This window comes from Oculina patagonica, chromosome 11, assembly GCF_052425735.1.
Source record: "Oculina patagonica isolate OP01 chromosome 11, crgOcupat, whole genome shotgun sequence".
In the NCBI taxonomy this organism is placed as follows: Eukaryota; Metazoa; Cnidaria; class Anthozoa; order Scleractinia; family Oculinidae; genus Oculina; species Oculina patagonica.
In genome coordinates this window covers 12,028,706-12,050,647 of record NC_135768.1, presented here as the reverse complement: position 1 = coordinate 12,050,647, position 21,942 = coordinate 12,028,706, and the positions used below count along the sequence as shown (strand labels likewise).

The 21,942-nt window shown below is 38.4% G+C and overlaps 2 protein-coding genes across 3 annotated transcripts in view; one reads left to right on the top strand and one right to left on the bottom strand.

Annotated features, from left to right (window-relative positions):
- LOC144630347 (uncharacterized) overlaps window positions 1–1,906 on the top strand; it is a 31,145-nt gene extending 29,239 nt beyond the window's left edge. The window contains exons 8-9 of the mRNA XM_078488703.1: window positions 389–616; window positions 1,253–1,906. Of these exons, the coding sequence (XP_078344829.1) occupies window positions 389–616; window positions 1,253–1,345 (321 nt within the window). The 3' untranslated portion in view covers window positions 1,346–1,906. The remainder of the gene's footprint in view (window positions 1–388; window positions 617–1,252) is intronic.
- Window positions 1,907–5,314: 3,408 nt separating this feature from the next.
- Window positions 5,315–12,765, bottom strand: LOC144630996 (uncharacterized). Of its 2 annotated transcripts, XM_078489354.1 has the most exons (5): window positions 12,730–12,765; window positions 11,040–11,125; window positions 9,223–9,502; window positions 7,159–7,415; window positions 5,315–6,470 (listed from the first exon to the last, which is right to left on the bottom strand). In XM_078489354.1, exons 2-5 carry the CDS (start codon window positions 11,056–11,058, stop codon window positions 5,449–5,451), a joined length of 1,578 nt encoding a protein of 525 aa, XP_078345480.1. In that variant the 5' UTR covers window positions 11,059–11,125; window positions 12,730–12,765; the 3' UTR covers window positions 5,315–5,448. The 2 variants fall into 2 exon arrangements, with proteins under 2 accessions (XP_078345480.1, XP_078345481.1); XM_078489355.1 differs by lacking the exon at window positions 12,730–12,765 and having other exon boundaries at window positions 11,040–11,223.
- Window positions 12,766–21,942: the final 9,177 nt, after the last annotated feature.

The window sequence follows — 21,942 nt, the reverse complement described above, 5'->3', positions numbered from 1 at the left end:
ATTTTGAAACAGTAGACAGTTGTGAACCTGCATGTTTTTAAGGAGTCTGACACAGTGGAATAATGCAAATTGGAAGAACCTGCAGTCATGCAGTTGCTGTGAGGTGATTTCATCCTAGCAATTGACAACTCTGTGTGCAAAATTGTCAATTGCTAGCTGTGAGGTGAAACGCGATAATGATCAATCTTTAGGAATTAATAGTTAAAAGATAAATGAGATGCATCCGGTACATTGTAAATTGTAGTTATAATAAATGTATGAATTTGACATACACACTTCTCCTTCCTCCCAACTCCTGACCGCCACCAAAAGATATTTGTTTAGTAGACAGAGTTGCTGCCGGGTTGTCATACAGTAGCTGACTGGCCAATTGTTGCTTCCTATTCAGATCAGCAATTTACGTGCTTTAATGCAGAAATCAACAGTAGCAACACCATGCTGCGACAGTCTTATTCCTTTAAGCAGCTGTTGTACTGGTGAAGTGGAATGTCCAGAGTGTGACGCTGAATACCGCTTCTCATGGTGTTCTCGTGACTTGTGTGATGAGGAGGATCGGCCTCGTAATCACTGTGCAATCTGCCAGACATGCAGAGATTACAGGGACCAACATTGTTCTGTAAGTGATCAGTTTTCTTCACTGAAACAATTATTTCTCATACTGCAATTTAATTGCCAGTGCATTGATTTGTGTTCATGTGTTAGAAATCCTGGCCTGACCAATTGATGAAATCAATAATAATTATTGAAGATAATTGATATACCGGGTAAGTTGATAACAACTGATGCCATTTAATCAATTAATATTGGAAATTGACCACTGATTGATGAAGGAAAAAATAATGTGCCACATGATCAATTCTCATTAATAGCGATTGATAACAATTGGCGATGAAGAATGGAATTTTCTTTGTGACTATCAATTGTTCATTTAAATTGGTGGATACCAATGTTTTATGTAAGTTTTCTTGCATAAATAATTATTGCTATCGACCCTTCGAACCAGAACCTTGGTACATCTGTTTTCAATGCTTTCAATAAGCACCAATGACCAACGTAAAGTGTTGACTAACCCCTCACTCAGAGAAATCAGCTACTTTTTCCCCTAAAATAAATTGAAATAAACAATCATTTTACTCAAACCAAATGCCTACTTTCATTTTTATTGAAACAGGCTGTGTTTTGCATTCAAGGAAGGTCATTTACAAATGTATAGTCTACAAAATGAATAATTCATACTTTTTTTGCTTTGCAGCGTTGTAACAGGTGTTACTTTGCTGGGTCTTATGACTTCCCATGTCCCTGTCGTGGTGGCAACCAACGTGGTGGATTCAGTTTTATGTTCTAGACTTAATAGAACTTGGCCTGGTTCATGCATTGTAACAGTTGTACTCAGGTTTATCCCTCAAGTCCAAAGTTTCCATCCTACAAGAGTTGATATATTTAGAATTGTTTATAAGCACAGACTTCCTTTCAACTTGTTGAAAAATAAGATGTTATCACTTTTCACTATTTTGTGAGAAACAGTAATGAAAAAATCACATCTAACAGTTAAAAATTAATTTTGTTTTGTTTGAACTACTTAACGTTCAGTAAAAAAGTGAGGTTCTTGTTGGTTTGGATTGTTTAGTTCATTTTTTGAATAATAATTATAATTACCTTAAGTAATTGAGAATAGCAACATAAAGTGTACTGTTCTATTAGTATTCATTTCTGGTAGAGAAGTGGAAAATCAAATCCCATTAGGCATCTTTAATTGGTTGTTCAATTTGGCGTGATCATGCAAACATAATTAATCCATTGGATGCTAGTTTTATAATGTCCGTGTAATTCCCATCTAAATTGGAGGCGAGTTTGTTCCTGTTGTAACAAAGTTTAGTTTTGTAATAAACAGTTCATTTTTACAAGTTTTGCAGCATCTGGTTAATTTATTATTTTGATTTTATAAGACAATTTCCACTTAGGTTTTTTGAGCAACTTTGAAGCGGAAAACAATAACAATATGCGATTATAATACTATTGAACATTTCTACTCCAAAAATAAATACATTACATGTAAAAACACTCACAGTAACTAGATAAAATTACAACGGTTCATAGAAGCTTTAAGTGCAATTTTGAATTCCGTGCTATTAAAATATTGGGTCACCCGGAAAGGGGAATTCCCTCTTCTCACCCCCAATCCCTCCTCAAGATTTGTTTCCTGATTCCTCTGAATAATTGCAACGGTTACCTGAGGAATCCCGCTTCTCGCTTGTCCTCAAGGCGAACATCGGAGAAGCAGAAGTACGCCTGCGGTCGTTGTGGACGTGCCTCGTGTACTCATAATGAAATGTCGCCCAAGAACATCCCGTATACTACATACCTTATTGTTAATTATTTTCGCAGGAACTTTTTCGCGAAAATGGAACGTTCATATTTCGCGGAACTTAATTTTCGCGATTTGGCCAAAAATACGTAATTAACATAAAAAATACAATAGACAACTTTTGAAATAAATTTTCGCGGGTCTTAAATTTCGCGAATTTTTGAAAATCGCGAAAATTAAGTCCCGCGAAAATAAGTAACAATAAGTTATGCAAAGGAAGCTTCCCTTATGCAGGTGACATGGGGTCGGCAAGTGAGGGAAACGAAATCAACTATCATCAGGGTGCGGGGCGTACAAACTCAATGTTCCAACTGACGCGCATTACAAAAATATTTTACCAATAATGGCGCCATCTTGTGGAACAGTCTTCCTATGGTCTCCTATCAACGTATTAATAAACCAATTCAAAATAATATTGGCCTTTCTGGAGCCGTTTTTGTTTCTTTCTGGATAAAATTTACTAATACAGTGAATTTTTATACTGTTAGTGTTAAAATGCCTAAAATTTTACTTTGTCATGTTTCAGAGCCAAAAAATTAAGTGTTTAGTCAGGTTTAGTGTTATCGAGGTACCCCCTTTCAGACCCTCTTCGATGTTTCACAAGTAAATTGTACCCCCACCTTGTGTTAATCAGAAACAAAAAATATGCTGGATGTAAAGTAATGTTAGCTACCAGTGGAATAAATCAGTTTCTTGGCACTAGTGACAAAAAAAGAGCTGCAAAAGCAATTTATTGTGAAAGTGAAGACAGTGCAAGAGGTATACAAGGAACGTGCAGGAAAGCTATACAGGAGAGATGTTTCTTATGATGGAAGAAAAAAGGGTGAAGGCCCGCTCAAAGAATGACTGAGACAAAACTCAACCCTTAATCATCTTTATTCATAACCATGTAGCTTTCCAACTGTGTCATACAGAAAATTATTCCTAATAAAGGTATTTTTAATGGGCATCACCCATTAGTTGTTTAAAACATAACTTTGCTGGAAGATCTTCAAACACACGAGCTTGAAGGGCTCAAATAAACATGGCTTTTAGATAAAATGAAATTATTCAAATTTAGGTTAAGGCTTAAAACAATAGAAAATTGCTGTAAAACACCTTAAGCTACAGCCTAATCGGCACTTGTTTAAATGTATAACACCCCATACAAGAAACTGTGCCTAAAAATGCATCGTAATAAATTTCTTTAAACTTCACACATTTCATTGTATTTATTAATTAGTTAACTGGTAAATATTTCTGTTTTCACACAATTTTTTCAGCATTTTTCAAATGTTGGAAAGTGCCAACCAAAAGCTAAATCGTTATAAAAAAAAATTCTAAACTCCATGGAACTACAGCTGTAGTTCAAGTCATACTGATTAAAGACAAGTAGGAGAGTGTTTCTGTCGAGGAACTATCGGCTGATAGTTGCCCCGCGGAAATTTGATGTTCTTAAAACAAATATAAGCCTGAGAAGCGAAGCTTCGAGGGCAAATATGCTAGTTTTAAGAACATCAAATTTCCAAGGGGCAACTATCAGACCGATAGTTCCGAGACAGAAACACTCTATTGTTTTTATTGTTCACCACTAAATTTTCTTCCGCGCGCACATACAAAAACGAGCATCGTGAATTATTTTTACTTTTCAGGATAAAAAACTCAATTGAAAGCCGAAATTTAACAAACGAAACAAAACCAGACAAGAAACCCACTAAATGCAGTGAATTTGGTTGGGTTTTTTTGTCTGCAGGCAGCTTGTTTACAAAAAACAGTCACGGGCGGGCACTATCGATCCGGGCATTTTTCACGGGAGGGCACTATGGGCTGATAGTGCCCTCCGGCGGACGGGTACTATCGATGAAATCTTGTTCTTAAAACAAATATTAGCCCGAGAAGCGTAGCTTCGAGGGCTAATATGCTAGTTTTAAGAACATCAAATTTCCAAGGGGCAACTATCAGACCGATAGTTCCGAGACAGAAACACTCTATTGTCTTTATTGTTCACCACTAAATTTTCTTCCGCGCGCACATACAAAAACAAGCATCGTGAATTATTTTTACTTTTGAGGATAAAAAACTCAATTGAAAGCCGAAATTTGACAAACGAAACAAAACCAGACGAGAAACCCACTAAATGCAGTGAATTTGGTTGGGTTTTTTTGTCTGCAGGCAGCTTGTTTACAAAAAACAGTCACGGGCGGGCACTATCGATCCGGGCATTTTTCACGGGAGGGCACTATGGGCTGATAGTGCCCTCCGGCGGACGGGCACTATCGCGTCACGTGTTCAATTTAAACCAATCAGAATCGGAGAAAATTTAGTGGTGAACTATAATTGCTCATAGAAAACTCGGGCTTGTAGTCTAATTGTTAAATAGAAAAAATGGGAAAACCAATCAGATTTGCGGATATCCAATAGAACACTGCAGAGTTTCTACTAAAACTCTATAAAAACAAGAAAAATGCTTTCTTTTTCTTAATTTCAGAAAATATACAATGTATACAAAACTTTTTAGTCAGTGGAGTTGCTTCTGTTGAATTGTTAATAATGCTGTATAGCACAACCACTGTCTTTGAAGACAGTACAATGCCACCAACTTCTATTATTTAATGACAGTGAAAATGAACTCTGCTTGAGCTTTTTTTACTCAGGTGACCACTGAAGTTCAGGAGCCCAACATAATGGATAGGTAAGCCCTCTATAGCAATGTTGTTGTATAGTTAGGCTCACCCAATTAAAACATAAATAGTCACTTAAATTGACCCTTTAACGTAACAAAGGTTCATCAACCCTTACTTCCCTTCAACCCCACCCACACACAGGTGTGCATGCAGACACACCATCACACAAACACACACACCCTTCCCCCTCCCCCCCCCTCCCACACACACATGCACACAACATTATTTTGAGGTACATGAATTTGGTTATTTGCACTCGTCAGCTGGTCTCGCTATCGATGTGAGAGACCGTCAGTGGTTACGGCTAAATTATTATATAGGTAAAATAGGTTGGATATATATTTTCAAATTAGAGTGTTTAAAATGTTATTGACTTGTGCTACGTGCACTTACTGTTCAGAATATAGTAGCATATTATACTCATGCCCATTGGTCAACATCAGTAGATGTAATACCCTTTAGTGCCTTGGAAGTTATCGCTTTGATTTTAGTACCTATTTCTTTTATGTCAACACGCCCAGATAACAGGCGGCTGTTGCTAAGAGATGCTTCAGCGAGATCACCAGCAATTGCCTTCAAGGGAAACACCATGGCTTCAATATCAGGCAGCTCACCCTTTGCTTCATCTGCCATCATCTTTGCTCGTGATGTTGTAGTGTCCACAAACATGGCGCAGTTTTTAATGGATTCATTCAATTTTCCTAAACGCTTCTGGGATTCTTTAATATCTTCCTTTCTTGTCTTGAGCAGTTCCAACTCCTGGCATCTCCACCTCTTGACTATTTCTTGCTCGTCGTGTTCATGTATCAAGTCGGAAAGTTCTTCTTTCGTTTCAGCAAATCCTCTTTTGGTGCTCGCTACCTGAGATGAAGCTTCGTTAACAGCTTCTTCAGCATTGGAGACATCAGTGTTGTGGACAGCTTGAGCTATACCACCACCAGCCCAGTAACCCAATGGTCCACCAAAAATTCCTCCTAGAATGGAACCTATTTTAACTCCCTTCTCGCGTTCTCCTTTAGCTTTTTCTAGTTGTTTTCTCCTTTGTCGCAAAGACTCGTTCTCCCTTCTAAGGTTTAAATCTAACTTGGAAAGTTGTTGCTCCAATTCATAATACTCGTCTTCTAACACTTTCACCTTCTTTGCCAGTTTGTCTAAACTTGCTTGAGTTTGTGTAATGTTGTCATTTGTATGTTTCTCCTCTACCACGACATTCTGAAGGTCATTGTCCAATCTGTCATTTATCTGGTTGATTGTAGATTCAGCATGACAGAATGCCTCGTGAGACCTCTTTACAAGACCAAGGAGCTCAGGCATTATTCGTTGAGCAGCGATTGCACTGACCTCTTTTGGGGTTCCACTCAAAATTTGGACAAAATCTTCCAACAACTGAAGACCACTTAAAATGTCTGGAGACACTAGCTTCCTTACATCGTCCTCTGCATCTGAAAAATGAATAAAAAAAACAAATTGGCCTCAAAGAGTCCAAAGTTGAATAAAAAATATAAAGTTATAAAGGATTTGTTAAAAAGCAAGGTCTTAAGAGTTTGCGTTTGTGACATCGGCAGGCAGACTGTTGTGAGACTGAAACCGAGAAAACACGTCTGCCATATATATAATGATTCTAGTTTCCAAAAGAAGATTTACAAAACTGAACATTCCATGCCCCATTCCATCCCTTCTCCACTCCATCCCAACCTAATCGTGCATGGGTAGGTGGGAGTACAAATTCCACCCCTTGATTACTAAGAAAATAATGGCTACGAAAGGGGCAGTTTATATAATACTTCTAATCTTATTTTACACATTAAGTTCAGTTAAAACACAATTTTGCCTTTTTTGTTTGGAACTGCCCTGTAATGTCAAAAAAGATAGTTCTGAAGTGGGGGGGGGGGGCCCTGGCATAAATCCCATTCCCCAGCCTAAATTTTGCTCAATTATCGTTACCCAGCCAATGTTTTGCTCAAATACCAGTCCCATTTCCATGTTTCGGTTTCTGTTTCCCAGTCCTAGTGACCCAAATACAATTTTCCCGGTGATCATGATAAAAATGGGCGAACTCCATTTTCCTTTTGCCCCTTCAGGCCCCTCAAAAAAAGTATTAAATTGTGGTCGAGTTGCATTATTGTTCACCTTTTTTTACTCCAGGCGTGGCACCAATGCAGCTGTCACAAAGATCATAATGACATTCATGGCAATGCCAGGGCCAGTTATCAGCTGGGTCGTGGTGACTGGACTTACAGTTGTTACAACGCCAGCCACCATTTGTATGTGGGTAAACAAAATGTGAGTCTGCTCTGAACAGCGGGTGCTGGTGTAGCGTGGTGATGTGACGGTGAAAACAAACACGGCAAGCATCAAATTTACATACTTTACAGTGACGTGATAATCTGTAAAGTAAATATTTCCTGTCAGAATGAGTCATGTCTGCCCCCCTTTTTAACCTGAGATCATGCCCTCCCTCCCTACTTTCGAAAAAAAGAACGCCTGATCAAGGTTACCCCTCTTCCCACCCCCATTACTACCACCACAAGTGGAACAAATAAGATTATCCACTAATAAGAAAACCAAGTTTTTTTTCTATGGTTAGATCTGCACCAAGTCCCTTAGGTAGCTGGCCTTAATTCCTTGTGAATAATTATTAGAAATATCTGTTGGAGGGCAGAATTTTTTATCAACTCAGCACGGAGGGACGCAAGGGATAGTGCAGATTTTTATGGCACAACAGGTAACCTTCCATACCTCCAACCCCGAGCCTCCAGCCCATCTCTGCCCCATCCCAATCTGATCTACATGGGTGGTGGAAGTACAAACCCCACCTTACATACATACTTTATTTGATGAGTAGGTTGGGTAAAAAGGCAGCCAAAGGGCTGATGTGGACCTACTATACTAAAAATTAAGAATTACATTTATAAATTTAAAACTAGCACACTAACTTCAATTGATTTGAGGCTCATCAGGGATTTTAGGGAACAAGGGACATGGGCATTACCATTTTGGAAACACAAGAAGACAATAAAATTAAAACTGGGAACAAGGGAACAAAAGCATATTTCAGGGCACAGAAAACACTACAATCGAAGAAAAACAACAAAAAAGGCGGAAACACAAGGAGAATTTTGTTGTGAACAAGGTAACATGACCTGCCCTCCCCGGGGGGTCCCTCAGAGGTCTGTGAAGTGTACTTGCTATTACTTCTTTGCTAAGCTACAGTGCCAGGCAAAGAAACAAATGACTTACTTAACGAAACTTGTACTTCGAACAGGAACGGCACAAATTTGCACCACTTACATTGAAGAAACAGATCAAAAGTAACAGCAGCTAACTTATTGCTGTTGGCAAACTTTACATGAGCCTTAATAGCCAATATTATTAAAAACTAGCAATGATATATTACAATTCCTGAGTTTTGATTGGTTAACAGGCAATGGTATATATGAGCTCTTATACCATTGACCACAAATATTGTAGCCGATACGCGTCAACAAAAACAGCTGGGGAGCTCAAATATTGTAATTCTTTATATTTAGCGTTTTTAAAAAGTAATTATTCCATCGTGCTTGTTGGAAATTCTTCTAGCCAGCGAGGCGCGTAGCGCCTATAAGGCTTTCTACCATCTCATATCCAACGCGAGCTCGTGGAATAATTAACAATTATTCACCAAAGTGGAGGTGAATAGTGGTAAATATGCACCGGGCCGCGAAGCGGTGAGGTAAATATCTAACACATTCACCGACACTGAGGTGTAAAATTGTTTTAGTTTACACCACACAAGTTGAATAACTAGCGGACCAAAACATCACTTTCGGTAAACAAAGCGACACGCGAAGGCAGTTTGTTTCTCTTCAGTTGCTCGGAGGTGAACAGTACTTTGCTAAGCGCCTCCGAGTTTACCAATCAGCGCACGCGAAAAGCATTTTTATTCACCTGTGTGGTATATACTAATTGTTAAATGTAACATAATGGCGAATTACTGACCAGTCGGTTTCTAGAACCAGAGACTTATAACTAAATTGTCTGAAAACACTGTTTAACTATGCTCTTAATTCGCTCATGTTGAGACATCCGTCACTAACAACAGCCTTTCCCAGCACTACCTCAACTACCATAACCTGGACGATTCTAGTAGATAAACTAGAGTAACATGAAAGTATATAATGATCAGTATAAATGGTGACATATTCAGGAACTTACATTTCATCGGGTCTGTTTTCGCATCCGCAAATGTCACAAAACCAGTTAGAGTAGATATAGGCGGTATCTGCCACGTCAAGAGCATGGGCATGACCAGGATGTTGCCTTGGTTGAACACAGTCAAAGCATAGGTCAAAGTCGCAATCTTCGCAGCGGTAGGAAAATGTTTCTCTGATCATGTCCTTGCTTGCCCTTGAACAAAAATCGCATCTCCAACTGTAGCGTCGTGTACTATTCTGCATACAAACCAGTAGATGTTCGTGGGCCAGAGTCGTTTTACCTGGAATGGTAAATCAATTATTGTCTCAGCTCAAAAGTTTTAAACTATTCTTGCCAAAAAAAATAGCAGTTGATTCAGTGACAGAAAACAGAACACCAGCATGCATTTTCAGGCTTGAATAGGTCATCTTTGTATATCTGACTTTGCAAATATCACAATTACATCATGATAAAAAGTGAAAAAAGGGAAGCTTCATACTACTAGAGCTTAATTATCCCGGTTTCGGTAGCATTAAGCGGCTAGGAATATTTCTACTCCTCCCTGAATGGGATGCTAGTCCATCGCATCCCCCCCCCCCCCCTCCCCCCAGCATTATGTCGCCCGTACCCATTTATACATCTGGGTGGAGAGAGGCACTATGGGAGTGAAGTGTCTTGCCCAAGAACACAACACAGTAACCCTGGCCAGGCCTGTTTCTCAAAAGTCCCGAGAATTTCTCGGTCCCGAAAACTTTTCGGGGCTGTTTTCGGGCGCGTTTCTCGGGTTCGGAAAAGCGTTTCTCAAAAGGTCCGAAAGTGTCCCGTATTTTTCGGGGAGCTTTTCGTGATTTGTAACGCAAGAAATAGCGCGAGCTTCAATTTTCGCATTTTTTACCAAATGTATAAGTAACGTCTTTGTTACGGAAGCAGTAATTAAAAAAACTATCGATGAATATAATGTACTAAAAGCGAATTATTCAAATCGACTCTTAGTGCTGTCAACAAATGATTCAGCAAAGAAGAGTACTTCGATGAACGAAAAAGAAATTAGATCATTTTAAAATTTTTGGTCAAGATGTCGAGGATATTGATGATATGTAAAATGCATAAGGCCATCGCTGTGTTACTATGGTAATAGTAATAGTAACCAATATTCCAATTGCTTAAATTGGAAATTCACTGCGACGATCATATATCACTTTCATATACATCCGCAGTTCATATAGATATTATTTCATATACATTACATCATTTCACTCCTCTCGCGGGAAAATATGAACTCACAATTGATCTCGCTCCCAATGTGTGGCTTCAATAGCTCAGTTGGTAGAGCATCGCACCGGTATCGCGGAGGTCACGAGTTCGAATCCCGTTGAAGCCCTGAATTTTTTTCAGGTTTCTTTATTCCAATTGCTTAAATTGGAAATTCACTGCGACGATCATATATCACTTTCACTTTAATATAATCTATTGTTTTGAAAATTCGTTCCATCTTCAGTAACTCTTACTGAGTTCTAAAAGTGAGTACAGGGCCTTCTAGGCGACGAGTTTTCAAAATGGCAGCCGCTATTTTGAAAACGGAGACGACATTGGGGACGAGGTTGGAGGTTGGATGCACGCTGGAAAAATCAGGACAAGCCAGTTCCTGCCAAAACTGCCAAGGAACGTCTTAGCACGCCTCTTATAGTTTCCTGGCTCGCAATTTTGTTTCCCATGTAGTGCAATTTTTATAACGTTTTCCTATAAAAGCCTTGCACATTTTCGAGTCAAATTCTTAGAAAGTTCGAGGCGGCGAAGACCCGAAGTGGCGTAAGATTTTTGTGTTTGTCCGTACTTACCATAATCTTCATGCGACATCTTTAAATAGACAGCAGTGCCAGATATCTTCAATCTTTAGATCAGCCTTAGTATCCACCAGTCAATTCTGCAAAAGTTAAGAGCCTGAGATATTCGTTTTGTTATGAATTTCGCCAAATTGGTTTCTTAGGCTCTTAGTTTGGATCTGAAAACCCATGGACGCAAAACTTAGGCAACAGCATGTCGAGCTTTCATACACATACATTTGTTCGAACGCATACCCTGCCTTACGTTGAACAAGGTAAGTTTGAATCTAGTTTACCTCGGTTAGAAAAGGAGAAAATGATGCTTCTGACAAGCGTCACTTGTATTAAATTATAACTGAGAAATCATTTATTTTGCCCAAAAAGATAGGATATATTTCAATTTCATATCGACCTTCGCAGACTACGTGAACTTTCAATTCAAAATATCGAAAACGTCCTCAACATAGCCATAAGACCTCTCAGAAGATCTTGAAAAATATCAGACTGGGGAAAATCCATCAAAACGTAATTAAAAAGCTACCCTAAGACATTGGTTTAACATGAACCACTCTTCTTGATTGTATAAAAGACTTTCAGTGGTAACCCCTGCGAGTGAAGCGGGATAGTCTCGGTAAATCGCGGAACATTTTCTTCTTCAACTTGTTTTGATTACTCTTAAATACAACCATTAGAAAAGATCTACATTGGATTCCTTTTTTATATTTTTTTACAATTCAACTTAGCTGCCCAGGAATTTATACAGTGGAACCCCGATTTTTATTTTGCGATCGTCGATTTTACGACATTCCCGATTTAACGATCAACATGTTGAGTCCCGGTAAATGTTACAGTTAAATGTGGGGAGCAGAATATTCGGTTTAACAATATTCCCGGTATAACGATGGAGATCTAGCAACCCAATTCAAGCAAAAATTCTTTTCAATTACAACGATAGAAGTTATGTCACATACCGTTAAAAAGGACAACAAACACCTAGCAATGGCACAAATATAGTGAGGGTTAGTTACACTGCATCTAAGCCACTTTATCATCCTTCCCTCCTTGTACATGTCTTTTAGTAGTTCTCTTAGCTTTTTCAACTTTGGTGTTTTATGTGATAAAAAGTATACGTAGCGGGGATTTTTTTAGGCTAATGCCTTTGTTCCTTCGTTTTCCAACAACTTTTACGGAAATCCACAACAGTCTCAAAACATGTATACACTGCACTAACGTTTGAAGGACATGAAGTTGTGTTTCCGATGTTGCATTTGTTTTTCATTTGCACATTACAGTTACCGTAAATTAACTGCCTACGGTACAGGTACCACTCATGTTGCAAAGACTTAGCGTTTTTATTGATTGTACTTGGAAAAATTAATCATTAACCATATCCCGATATGACGATATTTTAGTTGTTTTGCCGCAAAATCGTTAAATCGGGAGTTCGTTTACAACGATATCCCGATTCAAGTTAACGATATGATTTTGTTGTCGCCTTGCCATATCGCAAAAGCGGGGTTCCACTATAAAATTAAACTTTCCTCTGGAACTGTAAACACTGTAGCCGTTGAAAGACAGTCGATTACAGTCTGAAAAGTTATTTTTTTCTTAAAAAACTTAAAAACCGAAAACAAACTAACATCCAATCATCCAAAATAGTGACAAAAGTTAATGACATACTAAAGAGAGAATAAAAGGTACAAACCTTTCACAGAAGTCTGCTTGAGGTTATTTCTTCAGCTGCACTGCAGTGAAATGCTATCGTTCTTCATCGTAAACTCTTTAAGACTATGCTTGTGACAATTACTACTTTAACACCTCCCATCATCAACCAATCAGTGATTACATTGAAGCGGAAAAAAAACAACCAACTTCAAAAGATTCAATTTCCTCCATGAAGGAACAAATGACTCACGTAAAAATGCACAGAATGCAATTATTATTTTATTCGTAAAACTTCCTGTTTAAATTGTTGAGCAACGAATTATGGTGTGATTTCTAGAAGGTAAAACAATCAATTAGTTTTGAAAAGATATTGGACCACCCAAGCTCACAGCACGAAATATATCACTTGAGTGGGTAATGATGCATGCAAACATTTGTTGTTAAATAACCACACAATTGTCCAACCTCTGTATCAGTGTCCGGCCAATTAATTTTTCAAGGGTTGTATTTTTCATTCGAGTTATGAAATTCAGGGCGGACCTCTGGAAATTTCGTTATGACCTGCATAGTTAGTGATCTAACAACTGAGAACATGCAAACCATCCAAAAACCTTCGAACACTTGTTTATTAAATAATACCACCTAACATAAACGGCCTAGTGAAAAGAATATATGAGAATTTATAGGTCTTATAGCGGGCCTTTTATGCACCCGAACTGGGTGAGACACTGAAACATTTGCTTGATGTTTACTCTGCAAGTGTATGTTTTAAAAAAACGCATATACTACTTTAACAACGACATCAATAACATTCAACAGTTTGCATAGTGATTCGAAGCCGAAGTTTGCATAGTGATTCTTGACCCGTCTTTTGTGTTAAACAGCGGATGTTTTTCGAGTTTAGCTATACGTGAAATTATTCATGCCAGAGGCAAAAGCTATCCTTGGTAATTGAAAAATTAAAATCGAAAGATAGAAGGTATTTTTGGTATCTGTTTCCTGTGTTAGGTGGGGTTTGTCAAGTCCTTCAAAGACGTTTTTGGTTCAGCTCATAAATAACTTGTACTTTTTTGAACAGCTCCAACCAGCTACATGCCATTTGGCTGCCGGGATTCATTCAGGGATTCACTGGATGTTATCTGTTCAATGATGAAAAATTGTGCACAAGAAGCCAAACTTACTTGCTCAGACAACTGCCAACAAAAGGAGATAAGTTCGCAAGAAGAAGTTCGTAATTTGTTTTGAAAATGTTTTTGAATAAAATTGTCTTCTCGTCTATGATCATTTAACTACGAACTACAGCTTTGGAAAGATATTGCATCCTTCAACAGGTAATGTCCTGCGGATGCATAATTTCCGCTTATAAACAAGCAGCTAATTTCGAAAGTTGTGCTCATTATAACATTTTCACCAGTAGACAACTTTTTTAGTGTAACGGAATCTTTCAATAAAGTAGGCACATTTGCTGACATACTTCGATCATTGAGTTAATTAGCGAAATGATATATAGCTGTTCACAGATGTTCACCAACTTACAAATATTCAGGGACTGTTTCAGGGCTCGGCGCACGTGTAATCTATAACTTTAACCCAATTGATTACACTGTTTGAGAAACAATGAAAGGCGTGAAGATGACTATTGCGGAAATTTTGCCTTTGAACCAACAACATCCCTGAACCGCTTTTGACACACCCCACGGCACTAAGCACAGGAACACATACCAAAATTACCTTCTTTCTTTCTTTTTGTTCTCTACCATTAATAAGAATAATAGCTGTTTTTGCCTTCAGCATGAATAATTTCACTACTAACATCCGTTTGTAACACAAACTGATCCAGACCGAAATGTTTCCTTCGAATCAATCGAACTGTTGTATAATGTCATTTAAGTGTTCAGAGATCGAACGTTCGACGGTGTTCGAAAAGCATTTTTTTCGGCGAATCCAGTTTTGTTCGATTAATTTATTAAACGCAATCGAACTTAGTTGAACGATAGATGTTCGAGAGTTCGAATGGTCGGTTGTCAAAAAACGCACTGGGCTTTGATTGATAGAACACAATTAGTTAAATCTCAAAAATAGGAATAACTTAAAGTTTAAAGTTCCCCTTTCTAGCCGTGCGTTTATAAGCCAGTACCAAATATCATAATTTTGAAAATTTCGAGTTGTGTATTCGAGCATCCAAAATTCCTTGTTTTCATAAGAAAGGGCGTATTCTGCTGCTATCCGCATGACTAATTTTAAAAGTCGTGAGCTCTTCTAGCACTTCTTTGAGTGCTGATCTGCAATCTTGTATTATTGTGTTGTATTATTGCAATCTTACATAATTGTAATATAACTTAATATAATGTTCTTTGAACGTTAGAGGTTTATCAGGGGAAGCCAAACGTCGAGAAACTTTCAAATGGCTAAGAGAGAAATATTTCCAAGTTTTCTTTTTGCAAGAAGTGCACTGCACAAATGAAAAACGAGACCTGTGGCAAAACGAATGGGGCTATAAAGCACTCTTCGGGTGCGACAGTAGTCGAAAAGCCGGTGTGGCTATTCTATTTAAAAACAATTTCGATTTCATATTAAACAAGGAATATATTGATCCAGGAGGCCGCTTCATTATCCTAGATATTAAAGCCGCCAACCTGAGTTTCACGTTAGTTAATCTGTACGCTCCAAACAAGGATGACCCTAGTTTCTTTCAAAATATTACAAATCGAATGCGTGATTTTGATTGCGACAATATTGTCATAGGCGGAGACTTTAATTTGGTGTTAAATGTAGAGTTAGACAAACAAGGAGGCAACGCTAACACCTATCATAAAAAGGCTTTGGCTGAAATAAGAAAAGTTCAAATAAATCTCGACATAGGCGATATCTGGCGGGACCGAAATCCGCTCACGACGCGATACACCTGGAGAAGACGCAACCCCGAAATATCTTGCCGTCTTGATTTTTTCCTGATCAGCTGCGGGCTATATGGCAAAGTAACGAATTCTGACATTACTCCTGGATACAAAACTGACCATTCTATGATTACCCTGAGCCTAGGTGTCACTGAAAATCCCAGAGGTCCCGGCTTATGGAAACTGAACACCTCCTTTTTAGGAGATGTAGATTTTACACACCGGGTTAAAACAGTTATCTCCCAGACATGTGAAGATTACAAAGATGACAACAATGTCGATGATGCTTTGTTATGGGAGATGATTAAACTTAAGGTAAGAGAAGCTTCAATTTTTTATGGAAAGGAGAAAGCTATTTCCAGACGTAAGGAGGAGGACGATCTGCATGCGAAGGTGGCATACTTGGAGAAAAAAGTTGAAGAACCCATTCCCCCTCAACTGAAAGAAGAACTTAGTCAACAATTAAGTGAGGCAAAAGAAAGCCTAGAAAAAATCTATGAATATAAAACTAAGGGATCCATCTTGCGGTCTAAAACTCGGTGGTACAACGAAGGCGAGAAAAACTCAAGCTACTTCTTTAACTTAGAAAAGCGACATTTTAAACGTAAGGTTCTATGCCAACTTCGCCAAGCTGACAACACAACTTTAACCTCCGATCACGACATCCTTCAAGAATGCGTGAATTTCTATAGTGATTTATATAGTAGTAGAACAATACAAAACAACAAGGAGGACTTGGATTTCTTCCCAAGAGATAATAGTGTGAGACTTGATGAAGACTGCAAAGACTCCTGCGAAGGCCTTCTAAGTGCCAATGAATGCTTGAGTGCCCTTAAGACAATGGAATCAAATAAATCCCCAGGCTCAGACGGTTTCCCAGCAGAGTTTTATAAATTCTTTTGGAATGACATCTCTACTCTTTTTGTGAATGCAATCAACTGGTCCTTCCAAAAGGGGCTATTATCCGTCACCCAGAGGCAAGGTATAGTTTCTCTTTTACCGAAGAAAGACAAAAACCCCATTCTCCTAAAAAATTGGAGGCCAATCACTCTTCTGAATTGTGACTATAAAATTGCAGCTAAGGCGATTGGAAATCGAATTAAACGTGTACTTCCAAAAATTATTGACAATGACCAGAGCGGCTTCCTAAAAGGACGCTCCATCGCCGAAAATATTTTACTAATTGATGGAATAATAAACTTTGCGGATAATACGAATAAACCCGGTCTCCTGATGTTTGTAGACTTCGAAAAGGCGTTTGATTCAATCGAGTGGTCTTTTATAGAACGAGCTCTCATACACTTCGGTTTCGGGCCCTCGCTGGTGAACTGGTTCAGGCTTTTCTACAAAGATGTCTCCAGCGCCATCCAAAACAACGGTTGGGTCTCAGAGCATTTCATCTTAGGTAGAGGGGTCAGGCAAGGCTGCCCGATGTCCCCATACTTGTTCATAATAGCAGCTGAGATACTAGCCAATTTTATAAGAAGGGATAAAGACATAAAGGGGTTTGAAACGAATGAAGTAGAACACAAACTAAGCCAATATGCCGACGATACAACCTTAATACTCGACGGTTCTGAGGGCTCATTTCTTCGTGCAGTTGCAGTCTTGGACGGATTTCACATAATTTCTGGGCTCAAGGTGAATTACGAGAAAACAAAAGTGCTATGGGTGGGTTCAGCAAAAGAAAGAGAACCAATAAAATGTGACAAATCGGAAATTTCCTGGGTGAAAGGAAAAGTATTTGCACTTGGAATTTGGTTTGCAACAGACAGGAAGACAATGCTCCGCTGCAATTACGAGGTAAGGATCAAAAAGATAGAAAGTGTAATTGAATCATGGCAGTTTAGGAGGCTCAGTTTAATCGGAAAAATTACCATCATTAAAAGTCTCCTGGTTTCCCAACTGGTCTATATTTTAACGCCGCTAACCACCTCCGTAGAAGCATTACAAAAAGTCAATAAAATGTTTTTCGATTTTCTCTGGGATGGTAAAGGAGATAAGGTTAAAAGGATATTTATAACCAAAGATTACAAGGAGGGCGGCCTAAAAATGATTGATATAAACAAGTTCAATCAATCTCTCAAAGTCTCCTGGATCCAAAAATACCTGGATCCGACAAATGATGGGAAATGGAAATTTGTTTTCGAGGACAGTCTTAAAAAGCATGGAGGAAAGGATATTTTCACCTGCAATCTTCACAAAGACGACATCCCCACGTTAGGGGTCTGTAACCCCTTCGTCCAAGAGGTACTGGAAGCCTGGGCAGAGTTACATTTTACGGATGTCACTGACATCACTGATGTAAATGTTGGTGACCAGATCATCTGGTACAATTCTCTTATTCGAATAAACGACCGACCCGTTTTCCATAAACATTGGTTCAACCACGGAATTTGCAAAATTTCCCACTTATTGGACGAGAATGGCACCCTGCTTAGGTACGACGAGCTGAGGATTAAGTTCCCCGAGCTAAAATGGTTTGAATCATTTGCCGTTCTTTCAGCTATAAGGTCATTTATAAGGAAGCTACATAATCCTCAGACGCCAGACAATAACATTATGAAAGGAGTATCTTTAGCTGATCTTACCTCTAAGAGTAAGATCAATCATTTTGTGTATACCTCTCTTTTAAAGAGAGAAAAAATCCCACCCATTGGAAGCCAAGTAAAATGGCTGAGAGACCTTCATGTTCAGAACGACTGTGAGGTAGACTGGAAAGTAGCATACACAATTGCTTTTAATTGTACGGCGTCCACCAAATTAAGAACCTTCCATTTTAAATTCTTACATCGGAGGATTGCCACGAATGATTTTCTGCAGAGAATCAATCTTATACCTTCAAATAAATGTTGCTTCTGTGCAAAACAAACAGAGACTATCATCCATCTTTTCTTGAACTGTCCCATAACGCAATGTTTTTGGGAAGATATTAAACAATTTCTCTTTCAAAAGGGCTTTGGGACTGAGTTTGTTCTCACAGATCTCCATTTGATGGGGCTGTTAAGAATCCCGACTAACACAGCCGTTGATCTTGTGCTTCTAATTGCGAGATATCATCTTTACTCCCGGAAATTAGGCGGAGCGCCTCCTTGTTTGTCTGTTTTCTTGAGTAAGTTGAATTCCATTATTCAAATTGAAAAACAAATAGCTTTGCATAGTAATCGTTTGACCGCCTTCACAAACAAGTGGAAGATGTTTCTCTGTTAATCTCCTCTACACATTTTTCCCTATAAATTATCTCCATGTTTTATCCGTTTGAATTATCCACCAATCTAGTTTCTGTAAACCAAGTGTTGGTTTAGTTTTTTTTCAAATGTGAAATTTATTTATAGATCCGTCTAGCCATTATGTAGTTTTTTTTTTTTGAAAAATTTAATCTAGTCGACTGTTTCCTTTACTAAGTAGTTGCTGTAGCGTCATTGTTATTTGTATACATGCATAGTTTTTCTGCTGTTTTTTTTTTTTTTTTTTTTTTTTTTCCTTTTTGCACTGTAATTGTGGCATGAGGCATTGTTAGTATCACTGAAAGCATAGCAAAAAACAAAAGAAAAAGAAAAGAAAAAAAAAAGAGAGAAATATATATGTAGATTTAAATAAGTAATAAGCAAATACAGTATTGTAAATTAGATAGTATTGTAAGTTTTGTAATGTTAATATGGTAGGTAACACCAGTATTTTATTAGGATATAAGGTATTGTCAGTATTGTTAACAATGTTTTCTTGTACTGTTAGTAACTGTAAGTAATGTAGTTAATGTTAGTATTGTAAGTAATGTTAGTTTTGTTTAAGTAATTTGTGGTATTGTAAGTATTGTTAGTATTGTAAGAACATTTGTTGTTCTCAATAAAAAAAAAAAAATAAAAATAAAAAAAAAAATAAAAAAAATGTCCAACATAGCTGGAACAGAACCACCTTGATATATCAAAATTTTACTTGATTAAATGAGGGTGTCAATGGGGTTAACTGCTTAGCGTATAAAGGACTTTTTTCACTATCGTAAGCGTATAAATTACAAAATATTAACTGACAAGCGTATAAAAGCATGTGATTTTTAAGCCTATATGGAGCAAAGTCGACCAATAAAAGTTAGAAATTGATAAAAAGAAATGAAGATTTTTTGAGAATAACAAGATTATTGTGAAATAAAAAAGAAAGAAATATTTCTTGTCAAGCTTGTAACCCCTTTGGACGGTACGGTTGAATTCCTAACACACCTTGGGGACCTATTTCGTAACATTCATTTGCGAGGCCAGACAGGTATGGATTCTACCCTTGTGGATGCGCAAACCTGTCTACAGGGTGTTACAAGGTCCTCAAAAGATGTGTCCCAGATGCACAATAAAATTGCAGATTGGCTCAGAAAGAATCACCAATGAACCAGAGGGCACAGTAGCCAGCAAGACCATGAAATCTTGTGAGCTTATGTTAAACAGCATTAGACGTCTTCTAAAACTATAAGAATTCATGAGTCCAGATGCTGCAAACGCGATGAGCCTACAGTCTCTGTTGACTTTGTTGGTAAAGAACCTTCACGCAACTACGAGGATGAAACACCCAGCACCAAGTTTAGCTAAGTTTGCTAGACCACTACCGAGAGTTTGGAAAGGGAATGAGAGAATTTATCAAGCGACTAACAAACTGAACTATTGAATACTTCACCCACCGGAGATCCTACTATCCAGTTCCAGAACTCGCAATGGATCTGTCTGCTATTGCGAAATTAACTCCTATCCCAGTAGTGCCCATAGACAAGGTGAACATTGCAAATGGGCGAGTGAACATGGACAGTGTGTTCGACAGCTTACTGTTAGGCAGCAATCAACAAAATTTTCAGCTGGCACATTGCCCATGTCAGCATACGGGCTAAACCTACCACAAGATCCTCTTGAAAGCAGTGTGGAAGAAGTCATTAATTTATTAACTAGTAATACGTGACTCGCAGGGCCTCGCGAAGCTCTGGGTTTGGGGGGGGGGGGGGGGGGTTGGGGTGTTGTAAATAATGAGTGATAACCGGTTTTAACCGGTGATTTGTTATTGTTGCCTAGTAACGGGCATGCCCGCGACACCCTCGTTCCCAGGGTCTACTCCGCTTTGAAGATGGCGGCTCTTTCTGGTTCGTAAAGAGGTATAAAGCGTTGGGAAGCGCAGGCTATTTTCAAAATCATCGACAAATTATTGGATAGTCGCATTTTGGACATTTATTTGAGGGCATTAAAAAAATGAAGAAGAACGAACGGCAGGAGGATTCGAACCCTAAGTATCATGTGGAAATCAGTGTTATTTTAATCCGAAAAGAAAAACGATAAAAATGAAAAGCTCAGGATTCGAACCCACAAAAGAAAAAAAAAAAAAAAAAAAAAAAAAACCTAGCCGGATTCGAACCACCGGCCTTAGTCCCGAAGATCTGATTTCAAGTCCGACGCCTTACCATTAGGCCACCAGCGCGCGGCGGCCGTGTGACGTCATTTCCGCCACACACCAAGCTCACAAATAAATAAATAAATAAATAAATATATATGACCGTAAACTCCACACGAGATTTCATCCCGCCTGAGCCCTTTGAGGAACAAAATTATACACCCCGCTACGCTCGGCCTTCGGCCTCGCTTCGCGAGGAATAAAGGAGAGGAAGAGGAAGTTATCGAAGAGTATGACTCTGACTCTGATTCCAGTTTATCTTTCTCTCACTTGTCTGAGGATGATGATGAGGAGAGTGATGCTCTGGTTCCTTCCATCTTGACAACTCGAAATGGAAGACAAATTAGGGTAGTGGTTAGGCTGGGTTTTTAAAAAAACAATGTTCTTCAAGCTGATTTGATGTACTGTTCAAGAACATTGCAGGCTGGAAAAAGTGCAACAGCACTTGGGAACCACTATAAGACTCTGCAGGACTCAAAATCATGTCAACTAACTGACTAAACGATTTTTTTGCTGCTTGCTGACTAAGTAGCGTTTTTCTAGCTGTTTACTGACTAAGGAGCATTTTTTTAGCTGCTTACTGACTATAGCTACACCCCATTGACACCCTCTTAAATGGATGGTGTGTCGATGTGTCAAGGTTTGGATAAGAAGTTGACTAAGCCATTTTCTTTCTCTTTTGTTTTTTTAAAGTAAAGACCATCAAGATTGTAAACCCTAGGTAAGTATCTAATCGAACAAACTCTAACAGAATTTCTATGGAATAAAATCTAGCTCAATTGCTCGATTATTTTCGAATACTAGTAAGCAACAAAACCAATACGGCACTTTGTGTTGAGATCGATTAATCGAACACATGAAAGACCAGAAACGGAGAGAAACCATACAATAAGTGCAGTTAATTCTGATATGTGTAGTTACAAGCCCTTAAAAGT